The sequence below is a fragment of the Xenopus laevis genome, chromosome 8L, assembly GCF_017654675.1.
Source record: "Xenopus laevis strain J_2021 chromosome 8L, Xenopus_laevis_v10.1, whole genome shotgun sequence".
Classification (NCBI taxonomy): domain Eukaryota; kingdom Metazoa; phylum Chordata; class Amphibia; order Anura; family Pipidae; genus Xenopus; species Xenopus laevis.
The window spans coordinates 101,672,241-101,684,478 of NC_054385.1; the positions used below are offsets into that span (position 1 = coordinate 101,672,241).

General features: G+C 37.9%; 1 protein-coding gene across 1 annotated transcript; it reads left to right on the top strand.

The window, feature by feature from the left end:
* The first annotated feature begins 254 nt into the window (after nt 1-254).
* On the top strand, nt 255-11,042 carry psma6.L (proteasome subunit alpha 6 L homeolog). The gene is given in 7 exon segments (NM_001093316.1): nt 255-350; nt 2,476-2,570; nt 5,351-5,432; nt 6,110-6,265; nt 6,481-6,659; nt 8,779-8,873; nt 10,867-11,042. Coding segments are annotated over 7 exon segments (741 nt in total). The 5' UTR covers nt 255-274; the 3' UTR covers nt 10,925-11,042.
* The last annotated feature ends 1,196 nt before the right edge of the window (nt 11,043-12,238 follow it).

Consider the following 12,238-nt stretch of genomic DNA (forward strand, 5'->3'; position numbering starts at 1 on the left):
ACATTTCCCTATAACAATAATATTTTGTTACTGCAGTACCACGTCCAAATCCTACAGCATTGCGCATGCGTTGGCTTACAGTATCATTTAGCACTAGTTCTTTTCCTAGAAGCAACTTGACCTGCTCCAAACTCCCTACTTCCCCCAACAGCCTTGACCACGTGATTGATGCCTTAGTGACTGGCATGTTCGCGGCTCAATTTGATGACGTTTCACTGGAAGCGCCACTAGATCCATTGAGTTTTCCGGAAGTGGCCGCATCTTTGTCTTAGTCATGTCTCGGGGATCTAGCGCGGGGTTTGACAGGCATATTACCATCTTCTCACCCGAAGGGCGGCTCTATCAAGTCGGTAGGTAACGAGAGAACAGCGTCTGAAAGCTCCATATGTAGTCACTGTCTTTTCGGTGTACGTATGCCGGCTGCTGCTGTGTCACGCTGGGCCTGCTGAGGGGGACCCCTGCCTGCGTCTAATGGTTCCTTCCATTCTGGTTTTCTACCTTTAGTCTGATTTATACAGCGCTGCTGATACAGTAATATACCCGAATGGAGGTGTCAGTGAGGTGTTTAGTTGGTATTGCTATAGACAGGAGCTAGCAGTACGGCACGCATTTTAGGACATCTTCAGGGGATATCGTTGACCTGCATGCGCTGTCCTAAGCAATACATTCCATATAGCAGAGCATTTTGCCTTTACATTGTTATTACACGTTTATAAGTGACTGAAGTATATTTTCTCAGGAGAGGCTGATAAATAAGCTTTTCACTGTGGGCTTTTTAGGGAAACAGCAGGGTACTGTATGTTGGAGGGCTGACTGGAATATTCAGGATAAAAGGATATTTTCGTAGTCTTTTCTTTTTCAGGTCATATATATATATATATATATATATATTTGTGATATTGTTAATAAAATGATTGCATGTCCCTTGCTGTGTCAAAGTGAAAGTGAAAGAGGAGACTGCACTTCAGACTGCACAGCTCAAGCTGGCCTGGGGTGCTTCACCTTTCAGTTAACTTATAGAATGGCCAATTCCGAGCAACTCTTCAGTTGCTCTTCATTATTTATTTTCTAGAGTTTTTTTTTTAATTAGTTGCCTTTTTCTTCTGACTCTTTGTAGATTTTAAAAGAGGGTCACTGACCCATCTATAAACAAATGCCTACAAATGTATTGTTATTGCTACTTTTTATTACCCCCTCCTTCTATTCAGGCCTCTTCTATTCATATTCCAGTCTCTTATTCTAATTAATGCATGGTTGCTATGGTAATTTGATCCCTGCAACCAGACTGATGAGCTGCTGAATAAAAAGCGAAATAACTCAAAAACCGCACATAATTAATGAATAACAATTGCAAATTGTCCCTGAATATCACGATCTACATCATACTAAAAGTTAACTCAAGGGTGAACAACCCCTTTTAAGATTTTTAAAAGATCTTTTCCTTATGGTAGGACCAAGCTTATCCTGAAACGATTGTTTAAAAGTATGATTTGTCCATCAAAGAAAGACCGTTTCAAGCGATATTAGTTGGAGCTAGGAAAACTGTGGGTAGCTGCCTGCAAACAATTGGACAATGGCTACATTTCACTGTTAACGATAAAACATTTTTAAACCTGCCCGATCAATTTTCTGACCGACGTCAGATGAAAAATCGCTAGATGCATGATCTGCCACATGTCACATGAATGGGGCAGCTGGGAAACTGGCAATATGTCTAGCCCCATGTCCGATTTCAAAATTGAATATAAAAAAATCTGTTTGCTCTTTTGAGAATTGGATTTCAGTGCAGAAGTCTGCTGGAGTAGCACTATTAACTGATGCGTTTTGAAAAAAAACATGTTTTCCCATGACAGTATCCCTTTAATGTCTATGGCCACCTTCAAACGTAGCTTCCAGTTAGCAGTTGCACAGCTTGGCTCCTTATAAAGCAGGTGGCAGGCTTATACTTCTGCAGGGATCATTATTAAAGGCTGGGCAATAAAAGGTAGTTGTACCCCCAAGTCGGCAGCTGAGTGGCACTTGTATCAGGCCTGCCCAACCATACAGAGGAATAACTACACAAAAGCAAACCCTGTGGCTTCAGATGAGCCCAGAAAATATAGGAGCCCCATGGGTCCCTAATTCATACTCAATTTCAATAAATATTGCTAAAACAGCCCCTGTATGTGTTGCACATGAGGGTGGGTGTATTCCAATGGTCCCTGCCAGTAGAAGGGGAAAGCCAATCACAACACTGCAGTCACAGAATCAAAGACAGACATTAGTTCAGGTGGACTTCAAGTCCCAGCAACCATCACTTGACAATGGAACAAAGCAAGGGAGGGATTTTATGAAACTGTGATAACATAATAGAATAATCCTTGGTGCTGTACTGACATAAGGTAGATAACTGTTCATGCTGATGTGGATAATATACATAAAAAGCTAAGTCACATCTTTCAAATCAAACCAATATTTATCTTCTTGTTTTTGCAGAATATGCATTCAAAGCAATCAACCAGGGGGGACTTACATCAGTGGCTGTCAGAGGAAAAGACTGTGCTGTTGTTGTTACCCAAAGAAAAGTCCCTGTGAGTGGAGATTCATTTTAATTACTCATATTAAATACATTTGGTGGTTAGTTTGAGGTTCTGTATAAAAATAACCCTACTAACCTGAAGTGTTTAGGTTTTTTTTTTACAGTTGTTTATTTATCCCTCAACCCCAATATTTTTTTCCAGACACAAACAACAAACTCATTTTGTGAGTCACTAGCAGATTTCATCTGGTCTAATTGGCTGAATCCAGTATGAGTCAGCAATATGCAGTGCGCTAGAAACACAGCATGCTTGAATTGTTTGCAGCATGAAAATATATATAAATACTATTTTTAATACAAAAACTAGAAGAAAAAAAATGCTGAAATCCATCTTTTTATCAGTTCTTCTCTTTCTGCATAATTTGAAATCCTGGCAGGGAAGGCGGGACTAAAACATTGATGTTACAAATTGTAACAACTTCTCTACAGCTTATAGACAGCATGCAGGAACTGTATAACAATGCATTGCACTGTGATGTTCTGTTCCTTATTGAAATCACGTCTGCAGGGGATTGTGGGGTTTGGAGGATGCAGGCTGAGGACAGGTGACTGTTGATACAAAGTAACAGTAGTCAGTCAGCTCAGCAAAGTAGTCAGACAGATCAGCAGGGGGCTAGGCTTAGGGAACTGTTTCAAACCATTAAAAATCATTAAACGTCTGCATATTTTTTAATTGATGTATATTGCAAAGTTGCTTGAAATTATGTTTGCTTTTCAAAAAGCTCACGTTATGTTTGTGTGGACTTCCCCCTTTAAGTAAATCCCATTTTTAAAAATGATTTCCTGTTTCTCTATAATAAAACAGTACCTTGTACTTGATCCCAACTAAGATATAATTAATCCTTATTGGAAGTAAAACCAGCCTATTGGATTTATTCAATGTCTACATGATTTTCTAGCAGACTTAAGGTATGAAGATCCAAATTACGGAAAGATCAGTTATGTGAAAAACCCCAGTCCCGAGCATTCTGGACAACAGTTCCAATACCTGTATTCCTGTAATGGCAACAGTAGTGGAAGAAACATGTGATATAAACAATCAACAACCTGTAAAATATGTTCTTCTAATACACAGAAAGTGATAAAATATATCCTGAATTGTTAGTAATGCTGCCATTTATAATGACTGATTAGTGATGCCAAATGAGTAATTGCAACTGCTTTTAAGTGTTCAGAATGTGCTTGTATGTTTTGCTCTGTATGTAGCCATTAATGTTGTTAGTAGTGATGGATGGAGAAATATAGGCTAGTCTAAAGATTGTTCTGCTGCTGTGCCCACAGCCTCATTGACCCATCTCAATTGTCTACAGTAGTTCTGTGACCATGACTGGTATGATTCCATTATAAAATTATATCTGTGAAAAAACCCAAAATACTATATATTATTCCAGTAAGTGTGAAACGTGTGGCTCTCTTATGCCTACATGTGCTAGTAATACTTTGCTAGATCACTCATGATTAAGGGGGCGATTCACTAACTTCGAGTGAAGGATTCGAAGGTAAAAAACTTCGAATTTTGAAGTTTTTTTTTGGGCTACTTCGACCATCGAATGGGCTACTTCGACCTTCGACTACGACTTCGAATCGAAGGATTCGAACTAAAAATCGTTTGACCGTTTGATAGTCGAAGTACTGTCTCTTTTAAAAAAAACTTTGACCATCTAGAAGCTTCCGAAGTCAATGTTAGCCTACGGGGAAGGTCCCCATAGGCTTGGCTAACTTTTTTTGATCGAAGGATATTCCTTTGATCGTTCGATCGAAATATCTGCGCTAAATCCTTCGATATTCGAAGTCGAAGGATTTTAATTCCTAGTCGAATATCGAGGGTTAATTAACCCTCGATATTCGACCCTTAGTGAATCGGCCCTCTAATGTACTTGCCAGACAGTGCTAATTACAACACAATGGCTTTTGGCAGGTTAAAATACTTTGTGCAAGTGAAAGTGTTCCTGCTGTATAAACATTGCTGATGTGGCCATTGTATTCGTTCTCTTTTACTGAATCTGAGCACAGCAGTGTTCATTGTTAAATTGCGATCCTGGTGCACGGTCTAGTCTAGATAGTTTAGCACTCCTAAGCAATGTTTGACTTGGCTATGTATTTTTTTAATTTTTTGAAACTAGTAAAAACTGGGAAAAATCTTCTTGTGGTAGGTTGCTAAACCAACAACAATCTCTACCTATATTACTACTACTTGGCTGTCATTGTATATCCTCAGTATATTCTTGTATCACAGATAATAATAAAATATCTATTAGAAGTAAGTCTAAAGTAACTGGACTTTCTTAGTATTCTTGAAACTGTTTCATACAAATGTCCAATCACAGTGGTTCCATTGAACTGTTCAGGGAGGTGTTAACTTGGAAACCAATCACAATGGCCTCCTTCACACCTTTTTCAAACTATGTCTTCTCAGTTTTCAAGAATACTAAGAAAATTCAGTTATTTTAGACTTATTTATTCCAGATACTGGATATGATGACCTGGATGAATGAAAATCTCCATAGACATAATCGTAACATGTTTATGTACATTAAATAGTGTTACAATGGATTTCAGAGGCAGAGTAGATTAGTAGCATTGAGATAAGCTTCTCCTGAGGCTAAACTGTATAGTGTAGATGAGGGCACATAATTATCTGTGATGGCAAATATTGTTATGAATATGCATATTTTTAAAGCACCAATGTATTCCACTATGTTGTAGCCCCGGTGTTCTTCTGAAGATGACCAATATTTAATAAATATTAAGCAATTTTGTTTACTTTCACAGGACAAGCTGTTAGACAGCAACACCGTGACCCACTTATTCCGGATTACTGAAAACATTGGCTGTGTGATGACCGGAATGACAGGTATTCAGTCTTTCCTGCTCTGCAAAAAGTGGGATAGGCAAAGAAAAGACAGAAACCGGGTTGCTAAAGTAGCCATTGAACATACATTTGATAGAATTCTACTTTAGAACCAATAGGAGCATCTGATTGTACCAGACATGGACCCCCAGACTGCTTCAAATTTATTGGGGCAGCCTCTGGTTAGGTACGCCAGTTCACAAGTTTTTCCAGAATTCAAGTGATGGAGGAGCTGTGGATTTCCATTGAAGCAAGCTAGCCTTTTTGTCCTAGTAAAGAGTTGAAGGTAGCAGAGCTTGGTATTAACTTGTCCTGTATTGCCAGTAAATATACCAGAGGCGATTTAATGCATGGAAGATCTAGAGCATCAGAAATAGGGCAAGCCCAAAATACATGTTCATAGGACCCCACTTCATGGTTACACTTTACATGTGAAAGATTTTATCTAGTGTGCAACACGTGATACCACTTTACTGAGCACTTGGTTGAATTATAGACCGAGTAGACTCATCAAAACTGATGGCTGCTTGGTTGTTACAGGAAAATGCTATCATAATGGACACCATCTATCTTTGTCACCTTTATAGATCTGCATAAAATAGTGTAACTGCACTTTTTCAGCCTTTTACATTTGAAAGTCGTGTACATTTTACATTTTTGTCCTTTCTCCCCATTACTAGCTGACAGCAGATCACAGGTCCAGAGGGCACGTTACGAGGCTGCAAATTGGAAGTATAAATATGGTTATGAAATCCCAGTAGATATGCTCTGTAAAAGGATGGCGGATATCTCTCAAGTGTACACACAGAATGCTGAAATGAGGCCCTTAGGATGTTGTAAGTATCTTCATGGTTCATGAAGTGGTTAGTTCCATTTAAATGTAGAATTAGGGATGTATACTGGGGTTTTCTGCTCACCAAAAGACAACAGGCAGTACTTTTAAGAGTTTTGGTTAATTGAGTGGGGGTTTTATTTCATTCTTTGTCACTTTCTAAAATGCACGTGTTACACTTTAATTTCCTTGATTTTTTTGTGTCTTTGTATTTTGAAGGCATGATCCTTATTGGGGTTGATGAGGAGCATGGACCACAAGTCTTTAAGTGTGACCCTGCAGGCTACTATTGTGGCTTTAAGGCTACCACAGCTGGAGTGAAGCAAACTGAGGCTACCAGCTTCTTAGAAAAAAAAGTAAAGAAGAAATTGGATTGGACATATGAGCAGACTCTTGAGGTAACATGGCAAATTACTTGTTTCCACCCACAGAAATGCCACAACAATTGCCCAAGCTTTCACTGCTGTTCGTGAGTTTTTGTAAACTCACTGCCACTATTTGCCATTTACGATTTATGCTATTTACATGTTTGTAATGCCCTATCCCCATTTCTTCACTGCATGCAAGGAATGCAGAAGCAGAGTGAAAAGAAACTAAGGCACCTGTAACAAGTGTATATACATTGTATGTACTTTTTTTTTAGTTTTCCCTCAGAGTATTACTGTAAAGTAGTGATGTGCACTCTTCCAACCCTAACCCGGCCTGGCCCTCTCTATCCCAGTTATTTATAGACTAGTGGCCAATGAAAAGGGCGGGGCAGGCGCGAGTTTATAAATTTAAGGGCCTGAAGTTGGCAGTGCGGCCTGAAGATTTTTTCAGGTAGCCAGAGCAAAACCCGCGGGTCCCTCTGGTTTAGGGCCGGCCAGCACATCACAACTGTCAAGTTAATCCTCCCTGCTGCTGTTACAATATTTATTATTCTAGGAAGTCTTGCCCAAAGAGCAGCAGTGGGATACTCCAGGCCATATAATGAAATATGTTTATGGGCTGCTGGAGCTTCTGTTTAAAAAAAAAAATATATATATAGTATATTATTATTCAACATGACAACAGTGAATGGGGCTTGTGCTGAACATTTTTTGCCTTTTTGTATGTTGTTATAACTAGGAAATATCTACTGTTTTTGTTGCACTAAACAGGGCAAAGTTTGCAAATTAAACTAAAGTCACATTCTACTTCCTGGGCCCAATGAGCAAAGTTAAAGGACCAGTATCATCAATTTTTTTTTTTTTTAAATTCGTTAGTATACAAAAACAAAAAAAAAACAAACACAAAGACAAATGAAACTTTGAAATCACAAAGTCTATATCAATTTCTCCTCCCTGGCTATCTCCTATAAGGAAGGCAGGGAGGAGAATCGAGCGCTGCAAGATGGATCACCGGATCACCTTTTCTGAAGAGGAGCACAAGCAGATTATCAGTAAGTTATTTCTTAATAAAGATTTGGCGATTTCAAAGTTTAATTTGTCTTTGTGGGTTTTTTTCGTTGTATACTAATTTTTTTTTTTTTTTTAAATTGATGTTACTGGTCCTTTAAGGAAATCGGCAGTTCACTGAGATGCCCTCTTTTTGAATAAACCCCTCCCTACACCCAGCTATAGCCTGTTATCTTTTTTAGACAATCAACAGTTCATTACACAAAGGGCATCCCAGTGGACTGCTGATTTGTTTCACTTTGCTAATTGGTACCAAGAAGTAGAATGTAATTTTAGTTTATTTCTTACCCTCTTAAGTGCAAGAAATGGCAAAAACAGTAGATCTTTCCTTTTATTTCTGTATGTATATTGACATTTGATTGGTACAAGGATATATACTTGCAAACAAGGTAGAAATAATCTCCAGGAATGAACAATGACAATGGGTGTATAAAACAGACATGGTCTGATATATGTCTCAACAATTAGTATTTAAATGAATACATTTCAGGAAGCAATAAATACATGCAGCAAATCTTATCTCATAGTTAAGAGTTCAAAAAAGCCTATAGCCAGGTATAAATTTCCAACACAACTAGAGAGAACAGAGACTGGCACTTATCCAAGTTTATAACAGACTATTGAATGAGATCATAAGTAGGCGTCATCAGACTCTATGTGGAGCAAGACAGCAACTGTTTACATTTGTCAGAATCTTTATATAGAAACCACCGTAACCAGGTCTAGAAAGTTTTTCTTTTGTCTAGCTCTATATGCGGAAGTTTCTCCAACAGTAGATTTTTCCATAGGCAAATAAAAGGCCAAAGGTATGTTCAGCACAAGCCCTAATTATTAAACTACTTTAAAAAGGGGGTTAACTGCCCCTTTAATTCTTGGGGAAACTTGAGGTGAACAACATGGACTACTGCGGAATTCACCAAACTTACATTCACATATATTGACTCCTAAGCACACAACTGTGTTCAGTTCAGTCTGATAATGACATTTAGTCATACCTAGTTTTCCTGCAAGATCAGGCTGTTAAAAAGACTAATCCACATTAGAACTATTCAACTAAATCTTGGTTTTTCTGAAATTCCAGACAGCCATTTCTTGTCTCTCCACGGTGCTGTCTATTGACTTCAAACCTTCAGAACTGGAGGTGGCAGTCGTCACAGTCCAGGATCCAAAATTCAAGTGGGTACTTTTGTTTGATTATTGCCGTTTTATGTTTTTTTTTCAGTTTACCCAAATGTTTGTTTGTTTGTTTGTTTTATGAAATAAAATGATTTCATTCTTCTTAAAGGAACAGTAACGTAAAAAAATAAGTGTTTTAAAGTACTGAAAATATAATGCAGTGTTGCCCTGCACTGGTAAAACTGCTGTGTTTGCTTAAGAAAACTACTATTGCTCATATAAATAAGCTGCTGTGTAGAAATGGGGGCAGCCATTCAAAGGAGAAAAGGCTCAGGTTACACAGCAGATAGCAGATAAGCTCTGTCTGTCTAATGGTGTTATCGGTTATCCATTAGTTAACCTGTACCATATAGCCGTTTTTCAATTTCCGCCATTGCTACACAGCAGCTTGTTTATATGAACAATAGTAGTGTTTCTGAAGCAAACACATCAGTTTTACTAGTGCAGGGCAACACTACATGATATTTTCATTACATTAAAACACTTTCATTTTTTGGTGTTACTGTTCCTTTAAAAAAAAAAAGTAATACTGAGAGTAATGTGTTTAGAAATCACAACTGGCTTGACCTTTGTATATTTTACTTTGGTTTCTCATATATGCTAATTTTAGCCAACACTGCTGATCTGTGAATAACGTATAAAGCCGTGTTCCTAAATGCCACACCCTGGGATGTTCCAGTTCCTACTGACACACGTCATGGCACTTTGAGTTAAATTGCATGGTGCATTTAAAGGGAAAGAGCTTTCCATATTGGCTGAATGGATAATATCACGGCAACTTTGTCCTTTTTGTTATCTGTTTTGTAGTGACGAATTGAATGTCTCCTGTAAATGTACAGATCCGGAAAGGTTAACTCCTAGTTATGTGCTTGTTAGACCAGTCCCAAACAATAATTTGGGACAGGCCATTTTTTTTATATGGTGTTAAAGGAAAACTTTACTCCCAAAATGAATATTTAAGCAACATATTACATCATATATATATATCTATATCTATATATATATATATATATATATATAATATTAAATATTGTCTTTTATAAATTTTGCCTTGAACTACCATTTTGTGATGGTCTGTGTGCTGCCTCAGAGACTGTAACAGGAAGAAGTTTGGGAAGCAAAAGACAGAACTCTTTATGTTTAAGGGGTTGTTCACCTTCCAAACACTTTTCTTTTAATTAAGTTATTTTTAGATTTCTCCCCAGAAATAGACTTATTTCAATTACTTTACATTATTTATATTTTTTACTGTTTTTCCAAAATCTAAGTTTAAAGTTTAATGTTCGTGTCTCTGGTGTTTGAGTCTGACAGCTCAGTAATTCAGGTGCTGATTCTAAACTGTTACAGTTCTGCAAAATTTAGTTGATACATTTCTCAGCAGAATATCTGGAGTATTAGCAACTATTGTATCAATTCTGCTGCCTGTAATGAAACTCAAGGATTCTGCTCAGCAGGGACAAAGATAAGAAATGTATCAAGTAAATGTATCCATTTAGAACAGTTTACAGGGTCGACGACCCCCCTCCCAGAGCTGCTTCAGAAGATGAAAAATTACACTTTATACTTCAAAATTAGAAAAACGGTCACTGATAGAAAATAGAAAGTCATTGGAAAAAGTCGTTCTTTCTGGTGGTCTATCTGAAAACAACTAGTTGTTTGAAGGTGAACCACCCCTTTAATTGGCTCATGTGACCTAACATGTATGGTTTGTTTGTGTGCACCATGAATCTTACAATCCTAGGAGGGCGGTCCTTATTTTTTAAATTTCTATTTATGATTACCCAATGGCACATACTACTAAAAAAGTATATTATAATGAAAATGATTTATTTACATGAAGCAGGGTTTTACATATGAGCTGTTTCGTGCAATATATTTTTCAGTGTTCAGGGGTATAGTTTTCCTTTAACAGCTTAATGTTTTTATTCAGGCTTAATACCTATATTTGTCTGTAAATCAGAACTGTAATACACCTTTTTTTGCTGTGTTTCAGAGTTCTTACAGAAGCAGAGATTGATACCCACCTTGTTGCACTAGCTGAGCGTGACTAGTCCTCCTGTTCTCACCTCTGCCCAGACAGCTCTTGCTCGTTATAATCACCTGTCTTCATAGCACTGTTCTCTTTTGTTCTGTTCTTTTCTCTCCATAAATAAAACAGAGATTTTTTTTTTTGGAATATTGTAGTGTGTTTTTGTCCTTCTGCAAAGTTTCTCGTTTCATAGACATTCTCCATAATCCAACTCTTGGGTTTTCCTCCATGTAATTCTCCCATACTATCACTGTTGGTTTGGTAGCTGAGATCAGGCTAAGCATGTAAACATTTTTAAAGGAGAAGGAAAGTCATCCTGCACTTGGGGGTGCCAAATGTTAGGAACCCTAGTGATTGTATTGCCTTACCTGAAACTCCGGGCCGGTGCTCCTATTTGCAGAAAACTTTCCCAGGGCAGACACATGCGCAGTTGAACGGAATAGGCATCTTTTTAGTTAAAGTTCAGCTTTTCGTTCTACTGCGCAAGCACAGCCGCGTGAAGAAAGCGGAAGACGATCAGTGGTGCTCACTGGAAGAAGCCCGGGCCGGTGCAGTTTTCTGCTGATAGGAGCACCGGCCCAGGTTTTAGGTAAGTCAATACAATCAATTGGGGGTGCCTAACATTTGGCACCCCCCAAGTGCAGGATGACTTTCCATCTCTTTTAATAAGGCTTTGTAAATAGGGCACATAGTTAGAGGGTACAGGGCTTTAGTTATCCCTAAAATGTCTCTCGTTTCAGCTACCACCTGATTTATTATTGATCAATTAAATTGATTGACAAGATGATTAAGGGGTTGTTCGTTTAGTATTATGTAGGCGGGAGTGATATACTGAGACAATTAGCAATTGGATTTTTCAGCAATCTGGTTGCCACACATTGAAATATGAATAGGAGAGGCCTGAATAGAAGAGTAATAATATAACAATATATGTGTAGCTTTACAACAGAGCATTGATTATTAGATTGGGCCAGTGACCCCCTTTTGAAAGCTGGAAAGAGTCAGAAGAAAAAGGCAAATAATTTAAAGAAACTTTAAACAATAAATAATTAAGACTAATTGAAAAGTTGCTTATAATTGGTCATTCTATAACTGTCATTTTTGTCAACTCTGTTGCAATTCTGCTGGGTATGCTAGTTGTCAGTCAGTCATCCTAGTAGAGGGATAGACCGCATGCATTGTACCAGCTGATCTGGAGTTTAGGAGCAGAGGTCTGCTGGGAGTTCTGCAATAGCAATATCAGTGGTAATTGTGTACATCTGTACTAATGAAAAAAAGCAATGCCCATCTTAAATTCCTCTCTGTGTTACACAGACAAGATGCAAGCTAATTTGAT